At 41.1% G+C, this 25,306-nt stretch overlaps 1 protein-coding gene across 2 annotated transcripts in view; it reads left to right on the top strand.

Annotated features, from left to right (window-relative positions):
* ITGA8 (integrin subunit alpha 8) overlaps positions 1 to 25,306 on the top strand; it is a gene marked incomplete at both ends in the record, with an annotated part of 178,153 nt that overhangs the window by 58,030 nt on the left and 94,817 nt on the right. For both annotated transcript variants that reach the window (XM_082844951.1, XM_082844950.1), the window contains one exon: positions 1,533 to 1,724. In XM_082844951.1, the coding sequence (XP_082701077.1) occupies positions 1,533 to 1,724 (192 nt within the window). The remainder of the gene's footprint in view (positions 1 to 1,532; positions 1,725 to 25,306) is intronic.

Raw genomic sequence — 25,306 nt, 5'->3', positions numbered from 1 at the left:
AATTATCTGTGTAGTCATCTTTTTCATCATCTCTTCTATTTGTCTTTTCTCTCAAACCCTTAATGACACTTTTAAGAACTAAGAGAAACATTTCTAACAAGCTAAGAGGGGGTTTGCCTCTCTGAGCCTTGGTGTCCTTAAAATGATGCCAAAATGAGACGTAACCAGGGGACAGATAAATTCACTGACTCGGAGGATGTGAAGAAAGTACCCCTTCCCACCTACCACATGACAATATCTTTATTTTCCACAACGATCTGAGTTTTTTGACAGTTTATCCTTACCTGTTAAGTGAAAGTGGATTTATGATCCTTGTTATGTAGTGAAAATCAGTTTACAATTCATTCAGTCTTATCAGACTTAGGAACAACTACCAATGGATGAATGACAAAATGAGGACACACACCATCGTCCGCAGCTCGGGCTGTTATGTTACTGTGCTATTGGCGCTCTTTTTCATGTAAACCTAAGTAGTTAGGTGTACTGTTTAGAGCAATCCTGATGAACACAATATATGGAAGGTAGTTTTCATTCACTGCTATGTTTAACAGGGAGAAAGGCGATAGGGTTCTCTCTCGGTTTCCCAGAGTCCTCGCCTACATCATGGGATGATGTAATCATTCAAAGATATAATATTTGTGAAAGAGGTTGTTTATTTCTTTTTTTTTTTTTTTTTTTGCGGTACGCGGGCCTTTCACTGTCGCGGCCTCTCCCGTTGCGGAGCACAGGCTCCGGACGCGCAGGCTCAGCGGCCATGGCTCATGGGCCCAGCCGCTCCGCGGCATGTGGGATCTTCCCGGACCGGGGCACGAACCCACATCCCCTGCATCAGCAGGCGGACTCTCAACCACTGCGCCACCAGGGAAGCCCTGTTTATTTCTTTTAACGAGAAACTCTTAAGTACTCTGCAAAGGTGCCTCATCTGGTCCACGCAGCTCATTAATCTGACTCAGCTCTTCCCTATTACTCACTAAGCTCCCACGTAGATCACCTTCTGGCTGCTCTTCAGGTGGGCCAAGCTCCTTGCATCCTTGGGCCTTTGCACAGTCATTCCTTCTGCCTGGAATGCTCTTCCTTCTGATTCCACGTGGTCAGTTCCATCTTGTCCCCAGATTTCAGTTTCAAGATCAGCCTTAGAGACACCTTGTCTGACCACTTCATCTAAAATAACAATCCAATCACTCTCCATCACATCAGTATTTTTAAGATTCTCTTCATAGCATTTGTCACTTTCTATCTTTTCTTGATTATTTCTTTATTCAAATTGTCTATTCCCTGCACCAGAATATAAACTTTGGAAAAGCAGTGTCTGGTTTGCCGTTGAAGCCACTGTGCCCAACACATTATAGGCACTCGATAAATATTTCTTGGATGGATGAAAGACAACAAATAATCTCCTCTTGTTGCAGTACTACAGAGTTTCACGGAAAACTTAAGAAGCCCTTTGGGCTGTTTGGTACTGCTCTTCGACTGTACTTATTTCTCTTTCTAAAATACTCTTCTTTATTTAAAAATTGTGTCTCTGTTTGTAGACATTGCCATCGGTGCGCCCTTTGCAGGCAAGGACCAAAGAGGCAAAGTGCTCATTTACAACGGTAACAAGAATGGCTTAAACGCCAAGGCTTCCCAAATTCTGCAAGGAGTGTGGGCCTCACAGGCTGTCCCTTCTGGATTCGGCTTTACTTTAAGAGGAGATTCTGACATAGACAAGAATGATTACCCAGGTAAGTTCTTCTTTCTTTTCCTACAACAGAGTCTGCTTCCTAGAAAGAGCTATTCTCTGGACGATGCATCGTGTTTAAGCAGTTCTCTTGTACAGGTTAAGGCCAAGCTTGCCCATCACACGGGTTCTTTGGGTACCATTCCAAAGCAACTTTCATGAGACTCTGAAGACAGACAAAACAAACACTCCTTTTCCTGTCAAGAGAGGAAGTTTAAGAAGCAAGATGGCTTTTTAAAAACTGCATTGGACATAAAACTTAGCAACTTTGCAACAAAAGTTTGTTATTTGAAACTCCTCAGTAATCTGGTCTCCATTGACAACGACAGCCTGCATCAGATAACTTTTCAGAGCAATTAATTTTAACCCCATAATTCCCTGTTGAGCTCACAGCTCCTATGAACTGACTTATGCACCTCAGCATTTCTGTCATGAGCTCATGGTTTTGGAAAATAAATAGTTTCCAGCCACGTCTGGGGGTTTTCCGAAGATAGAATGACTTTTAAAGCAAAGCATAAAGAACTGGTTTGTGATACAGATCGTTACCAATTTTTGAATGCTTAATTCACAGCGAGGATTCAGTGGAGATCCATACAGCCCAGTGAGATCATTCATGCTTTATGTACGCTGTATGAAAATATAGATTTGTCTTAAAGGATTGTTTCAATAATCGGGGTTGTTAACAGACATTAGACTTCTTGGTTTTGTGGTTCAATTTTCCCTTTTATGTTGGTTATTTTAAGATGGTTTCAAGAAATAGTTAGAAATCATTAATAGTTCACTGACAGATTCAACCCTTTATTGAGATCTTGTCTCTTTCCATCAGCCCTCCCCTAATTGAGTATTTTCCGTATGTAGAGCATTTGCTGGTTTGGGGCATCACTCCAATAAGCTGACTGCCTAAATATACATCACTAATTTCAATCCTTTGACTTTCTCTTCCCCTCCAGGATTAGGCAAAAAGGATACTGCAACATATTCTTATAAATTTGCCAGGAATTTTCAATGGCACTAACATAGACGTTGTAGTGGGCTCAAAGCGGATTTAGAATTATATTGTATATGAATGGGTCCTCCTTGTGGCAACTGCAAGAGCATCTAGTGAAATTCATTTTCTTGGGTTATATTATACTAGCCTAATCAATGATTGGTTAGGTTTTCTTTTGGGGAGGGGAGCCTCATACATAATATATTCACTTTTAAATAATCCAAAAATTAGATCCCCTATGTGATTTCTTCCCAAACTATGTCAGGATGATTCATGAAATTCAATTCCTGGGTCACAATTTTAAAGAAACAGTTATTTTATTTTACTTTTTAAATTTATTTTTTAAAGTTTTGGCTGTGTTGGGTCTTCATCGCTGCACGGGCTTTCTCTAGTTGAGGCGAGCGGGGGCTACTCTTTGTTGTGGTGCACGGGCTTCTCATTGCGGTGGCTTCTCTTGTTGCAGAGCACAGGTTCTAGGCACGTGGGCTTCAGTAGTTGTGGCACGTGGGCTCAGTAGTTGTGGCTCGTAGGCTGTAGAGCGCAGGCTTAGTAGTTGTGGCGCATGGGCTTAGTTGCTCCACGGCATGTGGGATCTTCCCGGACCAGGGATCGAACCCGTGTCCCCTGCATTGGCAGATGGATTCCCAACCACTGTGCCACCAGGGAAGTCCTGAGAAACAGTTATTTTAGAAAGTTATTGCTATTTCTTATGCCCTTCATAGTCTTCCCTTAGTACCAGGGAACTGACAGAGAATGGCCATGCCTTCCACAAGGTGAGGGAAATATAGGATGTATCAATCACATAGTCAAGTCTAGTGATATCCTTTGAAGTCTTCTAAATAAGGGCCAGGAAGGAGAGAAACATGAAACAACTTTTCTCTCAAAGAATATTCCCTCCAGGGAGGGGGGGTAAAGGAGTGAGACAGAGAACAGAGGAGGTAAGTACAGTGTCAGTAATTGGTCATCTCTTAACTACATCTTTTTCAGCCCTTCTTAACAATCAGAAAATGGTCATTTGAGGCCATTCACTAGTCAATAACTTTATCCACTGAGGCTGATTCACTTTACAGTAATGAATGACATTAATGCAGTGTATCCGTCTGTGTGAAGAGTAAATGCTCTTTACTAAGACAGGACCGTTATGACACTTAGTTGATTTCTTAACCTCAAGATAGCCTTGAGGCTTTCAGAGTTCATCAGTGCATCTTAGACAGTAGACCCGAGTTCTGGTCCCAGTTCTGCCTCTCAGATATAGGTGTCTTGTGCTTCATGATCGTGCAACATTTCCCCTCATCCTCATTTTCTTGCAAAAAGAGCGCCATTCAAAGAAGCCTTTTTATCTTGATACCAAGTCCCAGGGACTTAATGCGAGGAAAACTGCCTATGGGCAGGTGACTAGATCCTACTGGCTAGTGTAGCAGATTTGAAATTTGCAGGCATAATTCAGGAATTAGACGTGGAACGTTCCTCATTTTTCTATAAGCGAGTCCCATTTAGCTCTCAAGCCTCCATTTCTCCTATGGTGGAAAACCTCAATCTTGCAGTCACTTCTAGATTCAGATTTAATGTCACTTGGGTAAGTATTCATTTGGATTCAAGACTCCCTCTTTCCTCCCTCTGCAGCAACTCTCCCAAGGAATGGAGTAGCAAAGGGGGTGCTTTTGTCCAGGGACGGAGAAAGGGGTGCTGGACCAGGTACGTCATCTGTACTTGCTGGCCTCTGGCGGAAGGATAGCTCAGTCTCTCAGGGTCACTGACATGTTGCTCAAGCTTCGGTGATTAATCCAATGGTCTGCGTAATGGCCACTGCTCAAAAGTTCCACATGTCCTGGGTCCTCCCTGTTCTATTTTGGCCTCTTCTGGTTCACTCTCAGCAAATGCTTCTGTGCCACGATTGGGACTCGCAGGTTGGGGTCTTCAGGTCTCTGAGATTGCCTTTATGCTTATCCTAGATTATTCCTTTAGCCATTGCTAATTTTCCACCTAGGCATCTGTTACTCCAGCACCTAAGAGGGTTGCAGTCTTCTTGGGTTTTTCTTAAGAAGTAGCAAAAGCCCTCTTTTCCCCCAAAGGTTATTGGGTGGCATGCTTTCTAGACTCCATAGTTCATTTTGTAAACTCTGAGTTCTCCTCCTCTGTGGTCTCTCTTATGATTTTCCAAACCAGCTCTTTCTGGAACTTAAAAAGAAATACAATTTTCTTTCCCTCTGGGGTCCTGCTCCTTCAAATCAAAAGAAATCTGTCTTCAGACTATGGTCCCGTCCACGAGTTTCGAAATCCATTCAACAAATTGAATGCCTTCTTCTAGGATGTATCTAGTCATCCCTGTCAAGCAATGGTTCTCAATCTTGGCTACACATCAGAATCATTTAGGGGAACTTTTAAAAGTGCTTATGCGCAGGTCACCCTCCAGACCAGTTAATTCAAACTCTCTGGGGGGTAAAACTCAGACCACAGTAATGTGTTTAAGTGACCTGGGTCGTTCCAGTGTACAACCAAGCAGGGAACTAATGATCTCGAGCGAGGCTTCCCCCACTTTAATGAACATCTCGATCACCTGGTCATCTTGTTCAAATGCAGATCATGGCTCTGTAGGTCAGGTGGGTGGGAAAGACCCCTCACTTCCAGGAAGTTCCCTGGTGACACCATCCCTGCTGGTCTTCACACCACATCCTGAGTAGAAAGCTCCGAGACAGCGTGCATACCAGTTGCCCATTGTGCCTATTAATAAAGGCTGAATGCATGGCACCCGCTCAGATATTCTGATTTGCCAGGTTTGGAATGGGGTTCAGGGTTTTGTATTTTTACCCAGGACCCTACTCTGAGAAACACTGCCCTAGCGTCCTTTTGCCTGGCTCCCGTGCTCACAGCAGACAGATGCGCGAAGTTCTGTTTTGGCAAGAACCTATTAGCTGAGCTCTGGCATTTCATTTATTCTTCGCCCGGCCGTCAAACCAACCCGAAGCTCTTTCCTCCAGACTGCCTCTGTGTGGTGATGCTAGGGTATACCACCTGCTCTTGCCTCATCTGGCCATGTTAAGGAAGCCCCATCGAAACTATTCAATTTTTCTTGCACTGCTCTACATTTCCTGGAAGGTATCTTTGCATCAAAAACAATGCTTCACTTACTTTTCATTTAAAATATATTATCACATTTGTTAGGAACTGACCCAGTTAACCTGGCTTAAGCCATAAAAGGAGCTATTTACATGAAGGCTACAGAAGTAACTCAAGGGAACCTGAGGACAGGGATTCTGCCAGACCTCGGAAGGGACTGACTGGGATCTAAGGCTGTCAGGACTTCCTTCTTCTGGTCTCTCTCTCTACGCTTTTCTCTCCCAGCAGACTGTATTTCTCTGAGCACACGGTGCTGTTTCAGCGCCAGCACTTGCACGTTTCAGTTGTACTCGCTCACAAAGAGACTGTGTATAATTTATCTCAGTCCTAAGTCCCGGGGAAGGAAAGCTCATAGGCTCCAATGCAAAGGGTGAGTGACGTTTTCCAAAGAAAGTCGGAGTTGACTTGTGGACTGTGCAGGTATCCCAAGAGGTACCCATTATGACTCCCCTACCAAACAAAACAAAATGGCCCTAGGAAATAAGCATTGTAGCAAGAAGTGAAGAAAGTACTTTAAAAGAAAAAATTTTATTTTTAAATGAAGGAATAAAAATGATTTTTAAACTGCTCATCAGAAATTTTATATTTGTCCCTTTAGTTTCAAGGTCTAAAAGAAAAATAAGAAATTCCTTCCTTCATTTAAAAAATATGTAGTAGTATTTACTATGTGCTGGACACTGTGCTGTGACAAGGCAGACACAGTCACTGCCTTCCCAGAGTTAATATTCTAGGTGAGAAAGACAGAGAATTATAACAAAGAATGAGCATTGTAATGTTTGTCTTTAAATGCAAGACTTATTTTGGAATATAATAATGTAACGCTTGAAAAAATCCAAGCATGTTGCTGAACATTATGCTTGTAAATTTTAAAAGTATATCATGAAAAAAATATTGTTGGACTTCAGAAATTTTGTAATTATTTGGCCCTAATTAAATGAATTAGCTGAGGAAAATGCACAGTCTCTGTGAGGTCCATGTACAGGCACCTGCACAGCCCCTGACATACTTCCAGAACCGGAGCTAATTTCGTGACCCGGGCTGCAGCCAATGATGTACAGGTTGTGTCCCACCAGGGGCAGGTAGGGGGCAGGTTCGCTTACCAGGTGGTTCCCTTCCCTTGGGATGAGCAGATGCACCTTTAAATTCACACACAGGCACGGTGTGGGCTCTCAGTGGCCCTGTTTCAGGTCCTCCGTTCTAAATAGAACAGAAACAAAAGTTCAAACCTTGTCACTTTATCTACCTGTTCACCTGCAGAATTCAGGAGAAAACACACACAAAAGCCAATAACAGATTTGAAATTCGGAACTGAAATGCGTCAAACCACTCGGAGTTGTTATGGAGTGGAACACACTTGAAAAAGTGTGCGTATCCAAAGTGATGGCTTTTGATGGGGTTGTTTTTCCCATTCCTGAGGTGAACAATTTTCCCTCATTTTAGGTGCTTCCTCTGGTCCACGCTGCCTGCCACTGACCCATTTCTGGGCAAGGCTGCTGTGAAACCTACCTATGATAATGGCGGGGCACACACATTGCCCCATTCGTTAGAGAGCAGCAGGTACTCTTTACATGCTCTTGACACAAGCCCGCTGCCTCTCACGGGGAGAAAGACTAAGGTTGACCGTGATGTTTGATATATATATTAATTGTGAATTACAGCTGTTTCATCCCCCCCAGACTGACTAGAAATCAGATCACTTAGTACCTTGAAAATAATCAAAAGCACAGACATGCAAAGGTGGTTTGATGGACGTTTACCCTTTGTCACATGATCTGTTCTGCAAGTTACAGATGCTCTGTATTTGGGCAGGACCAGACACGTAGTCTTCTTGTCTTAGCAAAAGAAAAGAATGCTGGCAAAATCAGGCATGAGGCCAATTATATTGCTGACATTATTGCAATTACAGCGCAGTCCTGAGCATTAAGAGTCCAAAGCATGCCAGCCACTGCATAGAAGATAAATGTAGTTCATATTCCTTGGAGCATTATTCCTGAATCTCTCTCCTATGTCCATAGGCACACTCACACTTGTGTGTGTGTGTGTGTGTGTGTGTGGACACACACAGCAGGAGAGCATATAGGGTAAATCTGGATGACACTCTACTTCTTTTTGGGAAACGTCAAACCAACATCAATATAACCATATTAAAGTTGGCAGAGTGGCTGCGAAGGGGAAAGGAAATCAGACTGCCCAGGTTCAGATTCCCATCTGTCACTGATAAGCTGTATGGCAGTGGACAAGTTAATTGATTTCTCTGAGCTTCCAATTCCTTATCTGGTGTTATGGGGCCAATAATAATCAGTGGACTGCGTGTACTAGCACTTTCTAGGTTGGGAGAGGATTTTTACAAAATGTTGTAAAATGGCTTAGAATAGGAAAGAAAACCTGTTTGACTAACATAAACAGAATCAAAGCTACTTTACTTCCCAGACATGCTGGGCCACGTAAGATGTTGAAAAACTGCATTCTAGGATTCTGGAGATGGATGGCGCAGGTTTAAAACTTGACTCCACTGCTTTCTAGCTGTGTAAGAGTAAAACAATTCCTTAACCTTTCTGAACTGCAATTTCCTTATCGGTAAATTCAAATAATAATATGTTGGTATAAAGATGAAATGAGATTGTTTATATAATATGAAATGAGGGGAGGTGTTTAATATGAGATTGTATAGAGCACAGTTTAATAAATGGTAGCTCTTCAATCAAGTCTTAAAACAAGACTATATTTCGGAGGTATTCTTTTTCTTAGTTGATATTATTACACTAGTTGATATTATTTTCTTTTGCTTATTCAATGTCCACGGTCCCCAATCTTAATTTACACTACTACCTTTGCTTCCCCTGCCCCTGACAAATAGGAATATGAGAATAAGAACATAACTACTGGGACTCTGCCAGGTTGAGAACCACTCATCAGATTCCTGTTTCTGGACCCTCACTAGAAGCTTCTGCTCATATGATGAGGTTGCTGCCCTGCTATGATGTAATTCCACCACTCAGCCCATCCTACTTCTGCCCCTAAGTGGGAGATGAGGCATAAGGGACTTCTCCCGTATCTCACTACTGTGATCTACTGGGTACCAAAGATGGAAAATACTCTCTTCCCTCAGCCCCGTAGGCATTTAAGGATATTTCATTTCATATCAACTGGGGCCAAACTAGGGTGATGACGATGGCAGCTAAGAGGAAGGAACTGAGGAAATCATGTAACTAGGATATAGGCAATGCTTGGTAATGACTGGCTCTAATGGAACGTGGAGGAGGTAGGAGTGGGGAGCAGTGATGGTGAAAATGACTCTGGAAGTTTGGTCCCAGGTACCCGAGAAAAGTAGAGTTTAATGGACCAACACGGGGAGTTTCAGCTCTAGAGACACAGAGGTTCTACCGTAGAAATATTTGGAGTAATTTTCCTAACATCTAGCTTAACCACTCAGTAATTTTTTAGACTTTTTCCAATAAGTATTGTCGTCACACACATACATAAACAGCAGTCATAAGTACTTTCATTTCTGGCACCCAAATCCTCTTTTTCTAAAAGAAAAAAATACAGATGTGTTCAGGTTTCTGTGTTGGTGCTTTCTGGAAAACTAGGGTTGACCAGAGGAGTACCTTGCATACATTATTTGAGTGATAGCATTTCAGAGAAGAAACAGCTGTGATAAGGAAGAATCTCTAAAATGCAATGATCCAGTCTAATCCCATTAAAGTTGATTGTATAACAAGGCCATCTGTTAAATGCATAGCCCAGACATTGCAGGGTGGAAGGGGGTAAGTGCAGGTTTTGTTGAGGAATAGAAATCTTAACAGGCAATAAAAACTGGAGGAAAACATGGGCTGAATGCCAAGACTACCATTGTCTTGCTATGGCCCCTAATAGGCAATGATTATATCATGAAGCCATCTCAGACAACTGTACCAAATGACATAAAGTGACCTATCATGTTTTAATGAATGCGCTGTGTGTGTGTGTATAAGCAAACAACCAAGCAAGAGAGAACCTACAAGCAAGAGAGAACCTACACGCGAGAAGAAATCAAAGGGTGGCTTTAACCAAAGGGAATAATGCATTTTAATCAAACCCTGAGCTCCTTGAAACTGATTTGAAGTTTATTGAACTAAGTTCAAATCTTATAGTCAAAGTTTATTTTTACTTCTCAGAGTGCTACTCAAGGTTTTATGAAAAGCAAAACATTGTTCTTCTTGAGCAAGATTTTCATAATTTCATTATAAACACATTAGACATTAGAATATTACATTTCTTGTAAAAATACCTTATGAAATTAGACTAAATTGAATTAATTAAATCAACTGAAAGAGTTCTTGGACTTGAATCCAGCAATGTTGTAAAGTAGAAGTAAAAATGAATGGATAAATCAAAGACCTGAGTTCTAGAACCAAAACTTTAGTAACTCAGCCTCCCTGGGCCTTGCTTTCCTCACCTGAAAGTGAGGAAAGTGGATGTACGGAATGCTTCTCCAAGGGGCTTTTAAAACTCTAAACTCTGATTCTATAATCCAAGATCTAGACTTACTGCCTCCCAGATTTCTCTGTAATATTGGGTAGATTTATTAAGGCTCCATCTTTGAAAAAAAACTCAGGATTTAATAAAACCATACAAGATTTCTCCTTAGCTTTTTCTTGAAACTAATTTTTAACTGACAGAGAAGTTGAAAAGTTAGTACAGAGAGTCCTGTAAACCCTTCACCCAGTCTCTCTTAATATTAACATCTTGTACAGCCATAGTGAATTGGCTATTGGCTAATCTATAGACCTATTAGAAATTCGAATAGAATTTCCCCATTTGTTCCACTAGTGCTCTTTTCCTAGTCCAGAATCCCACCCAGGATCCCACACTGCATTTGGCTGTCACATCTCCTCAGTCTCCTCCCATCTGCGACCACCTGATCCTTCTGTGCTGTCACCACTTTGGCACTTTTGAAGAATATGGTGAGACATTTTGAAGAATGTCTCTGAATTTAGGTTTGCCTGATGTTTGTTCATGATTAGATTGAGGTTATGTATTTTTGGCAAAAGTACCCCACAAATGCTATGCCCTTCCCAGTGCATCACAGCAGAAGATGATGTCTGTTGTCCTTTTACACTCTGATCACTTGCTTGCAGTGATGTCTATGAACCGCGTTTGCCACCGTAAAGTTACTACTTTCCCCTTTGCATAATAATTACCTTTGGAGAGATACCACGACACTATGTAAATATCCTATTTCTCGTCATACTTTTGCCCACTAATCTTAGCACCCATTGGTGATTCTCGCCTACAACCATTATTACTGTGTCATTGTGATTTTCTATTTCCATCATTCCTTCTACACTTAATAATTTCAGTTCTAAAATAAGAAAAAGATGTCTCTTCTACCTGTTTATTATTTATTCTATTTTTTATATCTTTGTGGACGTGTGTATGTTTTATGGGCTATAATCCATTACTGTGTTTATTTATCTTGGTTGCTTAAATTGTCCTATATTTGGCCATTGGGAATTCCTGCCATTTGGTTCCTGTGTTTTTTCACCATTCCCTATTCTTTTATGAGCATATTCCTTACTTTCTGACACCACAAGATACTGCAAGCTCATTTTGTATTTGCCCTGCCCCAGCCCTGGAATCAACCGTTCTTCAAAGAGCTCTAGTTCCTCTTATTGAAGGATTGTATTTAGAAACCAAGATCTGGATACTAGGTGCACTCGTGGCTGCTAGGTTGTCAAAATAAGACTTGTAAAGCACTGAACTCTACAGATTGCCGTATTCCCATACACTATATTACATTTCAAACCATGTTTATTACTTGAAATCAACAAATCAATTTTTATTTTTCAACCTATATTTTGTAACTTAGCATTTTCGCATTTTACTTGTCAACAACAGGTATTTGGGCAACATTAATATTATTCAGCTAATGTTGAGAACAACTACCAATTTTCTCCATTTTTTTAAAGATGATAATAGTAGACTATTTACTGGTTATATGATATTCAAGAAGACTGTGCTTTGGAAATACAATTTATTACCTTACTCAACAGATACTTATTGGGTGCCTTTCATGTGCCTGGCGCTCTTCTAGGTTTTGACTGAATTAAACAAAGATCCTGCTCTCATGTGCCCGAGTTTAAATTCTAGCTGTGATACTGGCTGACTGTGTAACCCTGACAAGTAACTGAACTTCCTCAAGCTCTAGTCGTCATTGGTAAAAATGGATACAACACTGCCTGTTAATCGTTCCCCCTTTAAAGGGGTGTTGCGCTACCACATGAAAAATAGAGAACTAATGAGAACCTATTGTATAGCACAGGGAACTCTACTCAATGCTCTTTGGTGACCTAAATTGGGAAGGAAACCCAAAAAATTGGGGATATATGTGTTCGTATAGCTGATTCACTTTGCTGTACAGCAGAAACGAACACAACATTGTAAAGCAACTATACTCCAGTAAAAATTAGATAAATAAATAATAAAAAGGTGTTGTGGATGTTAAGTTAGAAAATATATATAAGGCAGTTAGCATTGTGAATAGCACCTAGTGGCAATCATTAGATATTAGTTATAAATGACACATTTATACTATTTTGACATAATCCGTGCCCTTAAGAAACAATGCAATCATGGAGACAAAGTATCTAACAATTAACTAATACAAGATAGCATGTGAGAAGAGTTTTAAGAAGGTTAAAATACTATAATGAACGAGTTTAAAAGAGAAAGTACTCCTGGCTAAAGTGTTCAAAGCTTCATGGGGGAAGTATTGGTTAAGTAGAGTCTTAAGATATAGGCATGATTGTTAAGTGGTGATATGGAGAAGGCATTCCAGAAGAGGAACAGAGCACGAGCAAAAACTTAAAAATAAGAAAAGGCAGTTTGGGAAGTGATCTGGTCCAAAGTGGTGGGGGCACAAATGGAGAGAGTCAACAAAAGTAAGATTGGGGCCAGATAATAAAGGGCCTTGAATAGCATGTCAAATAATTGGTACTTTATTAGGAAACTAACAGAAAAAGATAATATGTCTTACATTGAAAAATGACACTTTAAGTACTTCAGTCTTTAGCAATGGCTAGAATGAGTTGTAATAGAAAAGAAACTTGAGGTCAAAAGCCATTAAAGTGTCCTAGGTAAGAATAATGCACTGAACCAGGTGAGTGTAGCAGTGATACCAGTGCAGCCTGGAGGTGTTTGGGGATAAAGAGCCTCAGGAGCACCTTCAACTGCTGTTTGAGGGATGAGAACCGTTGGGTAAGCATCCAGCCTCCCATCTTTCAGGCAGACAGTTTGCGGGCCATTGTACACACTTCTCAAGAGATCCCATCTAACTCTTACATGTTAGATTAAGGACAAGAAGAATAAAAGTTTTAACTTTACCCTCACTTTTTCCTTCCTAGGTACTCTTTCTCTCTCTAGGTAGATCTGTTTCTGACCTATATCATTTTCCTTCTCTTTAAAGAACTATTTTTAACATTTCTTGCAAGGCAGGCCTGTTGTCAATAAGTTCCTAAATTTTTGTTCGAGAAAGTGTTTGTTTCTCCTTTGATTTTGAAGGATAATTTTATACGGTAAAGAATTCTAGGTTGGTGGCGTTTTTTTCTCTCAACACTTTAAATATGTCACTCTACTCTCTTCTTGCTTGCATGTTTCTGGGGAGAAGTCACATGTAATTTTTATCTTTGCTCCTCTATAGATAAGATGCTTTCTTGCTCTGGCTTCTTTCAGGAGTTTTTTCTTTATGTTTGATTTTTTTGTAGTTTGAAAGTGATATGCCAGTGTGTAGTTTTGGGGGGCATTTATCTTTCTTGATGTTCTCTGAGCTTCCTAGATCTGTGTTTGGTGACTGACATGAATTTGGGGAAATTCTCAGTCATTACTGTTTCAAATATTTCTTCTGTTTCTTTCTCTCTTTCTTCCTCTTCTGGTATTCCCATTACACATACGTGATACCTTTTGTAGTTGTCCCACAATTCTTGAATATTCCATTCCTTTTTTTTTTTTTTCAGTCTTTTTGTCTCTTTGCTTGCCAGTTTTAGGTTTCTATTGAGATATCCTCAAGCTCAGAGATTCTTTCCTCAGTCTTATCCAGTTTACTAATAACTATCAAAGACAGTTCTTCATTTCTGTTACAATATTGTTTATCTCTATAATTTTTTTTGGTTCTTTCTTAGAATTTCCTTCTCTCCTCTTACATTAACCTCTCTTTCTTACATGCTTCTATTCTTAAATACTTTATCCAGTAGAGGCCTTAGCATATTAATCAGAGTTGTTTTAAATTCCCGGTCTGATAATTCCAATGTTTCTGCCACATCTCAATCTGGTTCTGATGATTGCTCTGTCTCTTCCAACTATGTACATTGCTTTTTAGTATGTTTTGTCATTTGTTTTTTTTAGAGCTGGGCATGATATACTGGGTAAAAGGAACTGCTGCAAATAGGCCTTTAGCTAATATGGCAGTAGATGTTGGTGGGGAATTGGGAGGGGAGGAGTGTTTTATGGGGTGTGATTAGGTCTCAGTCTTTTAGCGAGCCTATGCTTCTGGACTCTGACCACACGTGCTTCTTTGTTGAGATGGGATGGCTAGAGTGGGTGGAGGTTGGGTATTTCCCTTCCCCCAGGCTAGACTCTTTTTCCTACCCCAGCAGGACAGGCTCTGGATGACCAGCTTCTCCTGAGTAGACCTTGTTAAGAGGAATGAGTGCTCTGGTGTGTTTCAGGTTGACTTCTTCTCCCCTCCCCTTGCCAGAAGCACTAGAAATTGTTCTTTGATGTTCCCTGGGAGAACGTGGTAGAGATCCAGGAGAAAAAACTAACGAAAGCGGACCCCTACCCACACCCCTCATGACTGGATCCCTGGAGGAGTTTAACTTTCAGAGCTGTCCACGCTGAGCCTCCTGCAATTCACCAGTAGAGTCCGTGTTTCCCTGCCCCACTCTGGTTCCCGTGGAGGTTGCTGCTCTGAGAAGCTGTGAGTCTTTGCGTGTGCCTGTCCGTCTCTCCAGTGTGGAGGCAGCAGATTGCCCTGGGATCTCACCGCTCGCGTGGATCTAAGAAGAGTGGTTGATTTTTCAGTGTGTTCAGCTCTCTACTTGCTTGGACGGAGTGGCTACTTCCAAGCTTTTTACATGCTAGGCCAGAAACCATAAGTCTGACAGTTTAAATCAAACTACCTACCTTCCAAACATTCAGTTGTAGAAGCTGGCTTCTTTCTGAAACCCAAGGCACCAGTAAATATGACAGGATATCATTTATCCTTGATCTTAGTGGTAAGTGTATAGTTAATAGAAACTCTCTGGCTGGCCATGGCTCCTTTTATGGGTGGGTGGGCGCTGGTGAGTGGGAGTTAGTTCCCCTGTACTTAGAACCTCTCCTTTACTTCTGAGCTCCCGGGGTGTGTTCTTCATATAAGTCATTTTTAATTGATGAATATACGATTTAAAAGTTGAGTGTAATTTGCTTGAAGCATCCCTTCTGTCTTTGCACACCCTGGACATCTTCCCGGGAGTTCGCTTCCCACTTAGGAGCCCAGTTCAAATGTCACTTCCTCAGGAAGACTTTCCTGACTGTTGTCCTTCCTCTAAAAACACTTCTCTCAGGTTGAAATGACACATTTTTTTGTGGTTATTTGATAAATGCATCTTTCACCCCTCGAGCCTGGACACTTTATTAGTTGAGAGCAAGCAATGGATTTAATTTTGCTCATTATGGAACTCTAGTGTCCCAAGCAGTGGCTGGCACTGGAGGTGGCTAGTAAATGCTTGTTGAATGAATGAATGAGAATAAATGAATGCATAAACCAATTTCCTCACAGCCACACACCTGGGCATACGAACTCTTTCCCTCCTTTCTTTACCTGGCCACTATCTTCGAACTCTACTTAAGTCCAACAAATTATCTTATTCTTGTGTAGAATAAGAATAGACCTGGACAGAAAGAGAAAGACAAGTACCGTATGATATTACTTATATGTGGAATCTAAAATACGACACAAATGAACTTGTCTACGAAACAGAAACAGAACCACAGACATAGAGAACAGACTTGTGGCTGCCAAGTGGGTGGGGAGTGGGGAAGTGATGGAGTGGGAGTTTGGGATTAGCAGATGCAAACTAGTATATAGAGGATGGATAAACAACAAGGTCCTACTGTAGAGCACAGGGAATTGTATTCAATATCCTGTGATAAACTGTAATGGAAAAGAATATGAAAAAGAATGTGTGTGTGTATATATATATATATATAATTGAATCACTTTGTACAGTAGAAATTAATACAACATTGTAAATACGTCAATAAAATAAATTTTTAAAAAAGAATAGACATGTAAGTTGAGGCAATGATGCTCTTTTAAATAAACCTGGACTTCCTCTCCTGGGATCACGGGAGGCTCCACTCAAGGTGGTGCACTCATTCTTGACAAGCAGAACCCCTGACCTTCGTTCTGTATTCACTGGGCATTTAAATGCCAAACTGCTAGACTAAGAGAACCAGTAGCCAGCTTGATAGAAACAGCACCAAACTGGGAGTCAGGGGGCCCATATTCTCATTTCTTCACCCGTCATTCTCAGCTCTGTAATCCTGGATATACCACTTACGTCTCTGAACCTTAGCTTCCCACTGCTCAGGACTGTTTTGAAGGCGATTTGCAAACTGTGAAGCACTCTAAGCAGTCAATATATGTTATTTCTTAACCTCACCCACTAGATGGAGGTGAGAGGGACCCGAAAGAAACTCAAATGATGAGATCCAGATGCTCTAACGCTTTGCACCAGACCTAGCCCTGTGCCTTAATGCGATGACTCGGGGATCATGCCTAGAGCTTCCTAAGAGTCGAGGGGGAGAGCTTTTCAGAATAACTAACCCAGCAGCAAAATCCTCTTTAGTCCTTCTTAGTAGCAAACGCTGTTCACGTGACGCCCTTCTTTCTATGTATGGCCATCATCTTGTATCTTCTTGCTGGCATCTTCCTGGGATGATATTAGTAATAGCCAGTTTCCTAAAAACTACCAGCCCTAATAGAAATTCATGAGAGTGTGAGGGTACAACAGAAAGCGTGGGGTCTGGCCAGCCTTCAGGCTAAATTGTGATGTAGGTGAAGCTCATCTGGGGGGATGCTCAGCCCCTCTCATCTCCGGCTTCCTTTTCTTTCTGTCCCTGACAGCTCCTCTACACCAGCTGCAGAAGCTTATACTATTTCCTCTTCTCAAATGTGCAGCAGAGTAGGATCTGATATACTTATTCCCATCAGATATACATGATGCAGGGGAAGTAGGTCGCACCCAGGGACTCTGAGTCGGTGGGTGCTGGCCTGCATCTTGAACAAGCCCTCGTGGAGAGTTGACTGATAGGCTATCAGTGCTGGAAGGGCAGGGAATGTGTTGGTTTGCTCACTGTTGAATCCTTGGCAGCTGGGACACGACTTGGCTTATGATGGGTGTTCAATCACCAGTTGCTGAATGAGGGTCCCCAGGATAGGGAACCACTGCCCACACCTTCTTTTCTTCCTCTGCTCCCTCCCTTGCAACTCTATAAATTTGTATCTTACTGTATCAGTTTTCTAGGGCTGCCATAACAAAGTACCACACACTGGGTGGCCCTAACAACAGAAATGTATTTCCTCACATTTCTGGAGGCTACCAGTTCAAGTTCAAGATGTGGGCAGGGTTGGTTTCTTCCGAGGCCTCTCTCCTTGGCTTGTAGATGGCCATCTTCTTTCTGTGTCTGCACATGGTCTTCCTTCTGTGTGTGTCTGTGTCCAAATTTCCTCTTACAGGACACAAGCCAGATGAAATTAGGTCCCACCCTAATGATCTCATTTACCTTACCTCTTTAAAGACCATTTCTCTAAATAGAGTCACATTCCGAGGTACCAGAGATTAAGACTTCAACATCAAATTTTGGGGGATGGGGGGGGATACAATTCAGTCCATATCACTTAGCAAACTTTTAAAGTCCCTCAAGGTTTTAATCATAGGATTTTCCCTATCAGGATGGATGTGGGAGTAGTGTCTTGTGGGATACTGAAACCGAGCAGGACCCTGTGGGGCTCCTGGGCACAGAAGCCTTTCTGTGTCCCTGTTTCCTGTTTGTAGGGAATAGACTTCAGCCTCCATGGCCCTCCCTGACTTCCAAAAGGCAGGTTCAAACAGTTGTTGATCAGTGAAGGGAGGGGATGCAGAGACAAGGGAGGAGAAGCCAAGAAACAATGGTGCAGCCTTGGGGCAGGGTCCTGGTTCTGCCTCAAGGGATACACATGACAATATCTTTGAGCTCTTCCACAGAACTAAAACCCCCAACAAATGGAAGATGTTCCAGAGAGAAGGTCACAGTTTGATAACCTTGAGAATCACAGAAGCTCCCCAGAAGACCACCTGAGGCCAGGTTAAAGGACTACAGTCCCAGCACACACCCTGATCCTTATCAGCAACCCCGCCCTTGAACCACTGCCATAAAACTCCTCACCAAATCCCCCTGGATTGGGACACACAGTTTTGAGGGGCACGAGCCCACTGTGTCCCCCGTTGCCTGTCAAAGCAATAAAGCTATTCTTTTCTACTTCACCCAAAACTCTGTCTCCGAGATTTGATTCAGCACTGGTATAGAGGCCGACTTTTCGGCCTCAATACCAGACTCTTTTGGAGACTCTGAAATCATTCCCAGTAGTCAGCCACTTATAAATGAGACGAGTCGAAAAGAAACAAACTTTTCTCCAAGACTTTTAGCAACTGACTGGACAGCACACATATTGTAACTGTGGCCACAACAAGGATAAAGTGAAATGCCTTTGATCCAGTGACATGAAATGCAACTAGCGAAGCATCAAGCAGCGGTAGGGGGAGAGGGGTGATGCTTACAGCCACAGGATGCTAATAACACAGAGAAAACAATTTTCATAAGGCAGACTTATCACTTGATAGTTCACTCTTATTTTCTGTGGGATTTTTTAAAAAAGAAAATAAAAGTCTCAGTAAATTAGAATGTTGCAACCTAATACCACAATCCAACTCATAAATGTTTTCCTTCAGAGCTCATTTGGAAGCATTTCAGACAGACTGCTGGGATTATTACTTTCTGGGATAAAAATCACGCATTTTTTTTCCAAACATTTTCTTCCTCAACTCATAACCCTCCTCTCAGTAATATTTTACATGTTGCAATAAAAAAGCAAGGAGGAAAGGCAGCCTCTGTCTATTTTTAGATAAACACATTTACCAAATTCAAGGAGACTTATCTAAATGCCTGCTTCCCACAGACATGAGCTGTTTTTCCAGTGCCAAACTCTTAAGCCAATTTCGTAACCCACTTACAAGTCAGCATTGCCATGTTGACACAGCATCTTTAACTCCATCATTTTACACAGTTATCTTTAATCCTGTTGTTTCTCTTAAAATCATCCTTTTATGACAGTGAGCAGACCCTGGGTGGGTCTAGGTGAACAGCTATACTTGACAACCCCCAGTTCACCTTTAAAATGCTGTGGGAAGGGGCTTAGCAGAGATGGAGCCGGGACAGGGATGAGGAGTGTCTGGAGGAGATGCTGTGGGCTGTGAGCATGAGCAATGCCAAGACAGGAGCCAGAATTCTATGGATGTGGAGCTCAGGGAGCTGAGTCATGGATGTGGGCCAGTGCGATGTCCAGCTCTGGTTAAGCCAGGGAGAATGCCAGAAACTGTCTCATAAAGGAGGCAAGACGAGACACAAACCCTGCAGGAGCCCAGCTGACTCAAGAGGCAAAGCACAGTCCTGGATTGTAAATCAGAGCAGAGAAAGTACAGTCATGTGACCCCAACCAATTCTACTGAGCTCTTGGCTTTCTCATCTGGAGAACCTTGAAGACTTCACCAGAGATCTGGCAACCAAGAGCGACTTGTCCAGAGTCATTAGGAAGCCAGTGGCAAAGTAAACTGGAACTGGTTAGAACTCCTAAATTTCTACCCTCTATTCAGGAATTTTCCACTTGAAATAGAACACTGCATTTAAAAGAGGGCTTCAAAGAGATTACAGTGAGAGAGAATTTACAAATCAAAATCGGCCTATAGGTACAAAAACCTGTACACAGATGTTTATAGTGACTTTCCAAAAACTGGAAACAATGCAAGCTCCCCTTAGCCAGGGATGGATAAACAAACCATGAGCCAGTGGGGTACGACTCAGCATTAAAAATGAATGAACTGCTGACACATGCAAGATCGTGGATGAATCTCCAATGCACTAAGTTCAGTGAAGGAAGCCAGACCCAGAAGGGTACATACTATTGGTGCAGCCACTATGGAGAACAGTATGGAGGTTCCTCAAAAAACTAAAAATGGGGTTGCCATAGGATCCAGCAATCCCTCTCCTGGGCACGTAACCGGGAAAAACTATCATTCGAAAAGATACGTGCACCCCAGTGTTCATTGCAGCACTATTTACAATAGCCAAGATGTGGAAACAACCAAAATGTCCATTGACAGATGAATGGTAAAGAAGATGTGGCACATATATACAACGGAATACTATTCAGCCATAAAAAAGAATGAAATAATGCCATCTGCAGCAACATGGATGGACCTAGAGATTATCCTACTAAGGGAAGTAAGTCAGAGAAAGACAGAGACCATATGATGTGACTTAGATGTGGAATCTAAAATGTGACACAAACGAACTTATCCATGAAACAGAAACAGACTCACAGACACAGAGAACAGACTTGTGGTGGCCGGGGAGGGGTGGGGGAGGAGGGGATTGGGAGTTTGGGATTAGCAGATGCAACTAGTATACACAGGATGGATAAACAACAAGGTCCTACTGTATAGCACAGGGAACTACATTCAATATTCTGTGGTAGACCATAATGGAAAAGAATATGAATATATGTATAACTGAGTCACTTTGCTCTACAGCAGAAATTAACACAACATTGTAAATCAACTACACTCCAATAAAACAAATTTAAAAAAATAAAGAGAAAAGGCCAGACAAGGTAAACCAAAAAAAAAAGGCTACATACTGTATGCCTCCATCTATGAGACATTCTGGAAAACAGATTAGAGGATGCAGGGGGCTAGGGGTGAGAGCGGGCTTGACTAGAAAGTGCATGGGGGACATTCTGGGATGATGGAGTTGTTCTGTATCTTGGTTGTGTTGGTAGTTACACAACCAGATGAATTTATCAAAGCTCTGAGAATAGGATACTTCTTAAAAAATTTTTATTGGAGTATAGTTGATGTACAATGTTGTGTTACTTTCTGCTGTACAGCAAAGTGACTTAGTTATACATATACATATATCCACTCTTTTTTAGTTTCTGTTCCCATATAGGTCACTACAGAGTATTGAGTAGAGTTCCTTGTGCTATACTGTAGGTCCTTATTAGTTATCTATTTTATATACAGTAGTATGTATATGTCAATCCCAATCTCCCAATTTATCCCTCCCCCGCTTACCTCCTGGTAGCCATAAGTTTGTTTCCTATGTCTGTAACTTTATTTCTGTTTTGTAGATAAGTTCATTTGTACTCTTTTTGTAGATTCCACATATTAGGATACTTTTTAAGGATGAAATTTACTGTATGTAAAATACATCTGAATTTTAAGATTTTTTTAAAGGTAGCCTGTAGCTATGCTCCTGGGGAGCACTGGGACAAAAACAGGTAACAGCCAGACTGCCTGGGTTTAAAACTTGGCCTTGCCACTTACTATATTTAATTTTTCAGAACCTCATTTTCCCCATTTTAAAATGGGGATAATTAAGGTATCTGCCACATGGGATTGTTGTAGCAATGAAATGCATATACTTAAAATGTTTAGAAGGTTAGCTTTTGTTGGATACATCTCTGCACAGCTGTCCAGTATAGCCTCAGGATAAATTCCTAGAAGTGCAAATTCTGGGCCAAACGTTTGCATTGTCCTACATACCAACAAAGCACCTTCTAAGAAAATTGTGCCAATTTCAATTCCCTCAAACAGAGCGTATGAGTTTTTGGTTCTCTTCTCTCTGCCTAATACTAAACTTTTCACCTTTTCAAATTTCAAAGGTCAAAAATGATATCTCATTGTTTCTTCCATTTGTAATCCTTTGATGACTAATGAGGTTGAACATCTTTTCATATACTTATTGGTCACAGCTATTTAATTTCACATGAATTGCCTGTTTATTATCTTTTTACGGGACTATTTATAGTTTTATTAATTTGTATGAGTCTGTCATAAAATAGGGTTAATAATTAACATTTATGTTTTCATAGGTGCCAGACATTCTTGAAAGCATTGAAAAATATTCCCATTTGATCAGAGGTCTGCATTGTAAACATCTTCTGTTTCTTTCACTTCTCTTTTGAACTTGCTTCAGTTTTTAAAAAGAAGTTTCAATCTTCAAATTCCTTTGTGATTTCTACACTTGGGGGGGTCACGCTGCAGGGGGCGCTTTCCTTTGGAGTCATCATTATCTCCTTTTTTAATATAAATTTATTTATTTATTTATTTTTGGCTGCATTGGGTCTTCATTGCTGTGCACGGGCTTTCTCTAGTTGCAGGGAGCGGGGGCTGCTCTTCGTTGAGGTGCACGGGCTTCTCATTGCAGTGGCTTCTCTTGTTGTGGAGCACGGGCTCTAGGCGCGCGGGCTTCAGTAGTTGTGGCTCGTGGGCTCTAGAGCGCAGGCTCGGTAGTTGTGGCACATGGGCTTAGTTGCTCCGCGGCATGTGGGATCTCCCCGGACCAGGGCTCGAACCCGTGTCCCCTGCATTGGCAGGTGGATTCTTAACCACTGTGCAACCAGGGAAGCCCCTGAGTCATCACTATCTTTTCATACAATTCTTAGTTTCACATTCCCATGTTTCTCATTTATTTGGAAGCTCTTTATAGCACATCTCACTGTCCAGAATTATTCTGAAATGGTAAATGTCTTTTAACTCCAAAATTTAAAAGGAGGAGTTTGATGGCATTTTGAGCAAGAGACCAGCGCTCGTATATTTCTTAAGAAGATGAGAGAGTAAGAAGTAGGAAGAAAGAAGGTAGCAGGTAAGAAGGCTCACAGCTTATGAAATGTCAGTGCTTGGGTGACCGCGGAGGCTTCCCCCCATGAAACGCCTCTGGCAGACTCATTCATCTAACCCTGTCATCACTCTTCCTGTTGTCTTCCCCTCCCATCTAACCCCCTTCCATGAAGTTTCCATTCTCTCCTTTCTGCCCCCTGCCTACCTAGGCCCAGACCTCAAATCCACACTCAGAACAAAGCTGATGTTTTCACAATGAACTTCTTCCAACTCTAAAATTTCTTTCAGAGATTAATGAAATCAGACCCTACAGTCCAAGTACCACTTTAGAGACTTGGCTCTTTACTTCTTCTTCGTTTAAAAACAACGGTTTTAGTGAAATAAAATACAAAACAGAGGTGTAATACATCTCCTATGACCTCACATTTTTTAGGGTTAGTTTTTCTTGCCAACTGATACTGCATTCATGCTAATATCCCCTTTTTATATCCTTAAAAGTACTCAGTTCCATCAAAAGCCAAAAGGAAAATAAACTGTGTTTCTCGGGCAATGTGAGGTGATAACAAAGGACTCCAGCATTTTTAGAACAGTTTTTGATTAAGGGGAAAGAACCAATTTTAGTGGCCAAATGTTTCTTCAAGGGAAAAATTAAAAGGCTAAATGTCTTTGTATAAAGAAAGGCAAAGTTTTTGTTTGCTTGTTTTCAGAATGTGCTTTTAAGAAGTTTCTATAAGAAAGGAAAGTAAACATTAGATAAAGGTATAAGACCTGTTGTCTCAAAGTGAGGGAAAAGTTCAGAGTTATGAATCCAAATATTAGCACCAAAATTTGTCATCAGATTATCATTGAAATTCCTCGATGTGAACATACACACACTACTGTATTTAATAGCCAACAAGGACCTACTGTAGAGCACAGGGAACTCTACTCAATATTCCGCGATAACCTATACGAGAAGAAAATCTAAAAAAGAATGAATATATGTATAACTGAATCACTTTGCTGTACACTTGAAACTAACACAACATTGTAAATCAACCATACGCCAATAAAATAAAAATAAAAAGAATACAGTAAAAGTCCCAAGGCAGAGTGGGGGGGGGGAGAAATTCCTAAGCATGGCAGAATTATGCAAGATTTTTAAAAATTGTGTGTGTGTATATGTATGTGTATATATATGCACACATATATACATATGTGTGTATAGAGAGAGATACATACGTGTATATACATCTATATACTCAAACAAATATATGTATGTATATATATGGAACATAACATCATATATATATATATATATGGAAATCACATAGCACTTATCAAAGCAAATCACATATTCTGGAAGGACAAATTGGTTAGAAATACAGATCAGCCGATCCATTCTCCTCCCCTAGAGAAATCTGATAACTTTAAGGTCCTGAGCATAAATGCTTCTGGCCTTTTCCAGCAGGCACAAGACCAAGGTGGTGTCTCAAAAGACAAACATACTTCTGGTGGTAGATAACTGTTTTCTTGGCCTCTGAATAACCGTGGCCACATTCTCATGAAAAAAGGAAATGTGGCCTGTTTCGCCAGATATTTGATTTTTCCAGAGTAGGAAAATTCCCATCCTGAGGCCTAGGAGAGTTCCCAAAGAAAAACGTGTGCTGCTCTTGACCATCAGGAGGGTGGCTCTCAACTTCTCCTCCGTAATGACAGGCTGATCACGATGCAGCCTCTGAATCTGGAGCCTCCGTGTGTGTATGGGTTTCCCTCCCAACACCTTCAAGTGCACATGCCAAAATTCAGCAGAACTTGATTGTAGTTGACATTAGCCTGTCTTAAAAACTGTTACATTTTCCTCATCTCTCTCTTCTTTAGTATATTATCTCATGATTACTCATCCTCCTATTTCACAGGTATTTATAAAGTCCCTGCCCTGTCTCTGGCACTGTGCCTGGTGCCGTGGATGCAAAGATTCTTTCTTTCTTCATTTATTTCAACCCCTACCACTCCATAAAGTCTTTGTGATATGCAAACCTGAGGAAAGATTCCTGCCCTGGAAGAGTTTATAGTCTCATTTTCTTGGCCATTTCCAAAGAGTCAGTTCTTACAATTCTTCTGTTATTTATAAAGTGTCTAATCTCAAGATACAAACATTTCACCTTATTTGGAGACAAAAACAAAGCACATGATTCCCTTGAATCAGTTTCATAATGGAACTTTCCTGTCCGTGTGTCATATCAATAGATACGGATCAGGCCAAGTGCCACCTGTGTTATACTTGTCTAAATAATTAAGTCCAGGATTATACAAGAAGAACAGAGTTCATGTTTCTTCAAATCAGTAGCTCTTTTTCCTCTGACATAGCAAAAACGCACTGATGTGCTGGGAGAGACGAATGTAACAGAAAAAAAATAAATGTGAAAATCGTTGCAAAACTTGAAATTCTGATGTGATTTTAAAAATTGGTAGACTTAGAAACTCTGACTTCTGGCTTCAAAGATTTGAACCCTTGGAAAAGAATATTTTATTCCATGA

Source organism: Leucopleurus acutus (genome assembly GCF_964270905.1).
Source record: "Leucopleurus acutus genome assembly, chromosome: 1".
In the NCBI taxonomy this organism is placed as follows: domain Eukaryota; kingdom Metazoa; phylum Chordata; class Mammalia; order Artiodactyla; family Delphinidae; genus Leucopleurus; species Leucopleurus acutus.
The sequence above is the reverse complement of the archived record's forward strand: the minus strand, read 5'-3'. Positions and strand labels throughout refer to the sequence as shown.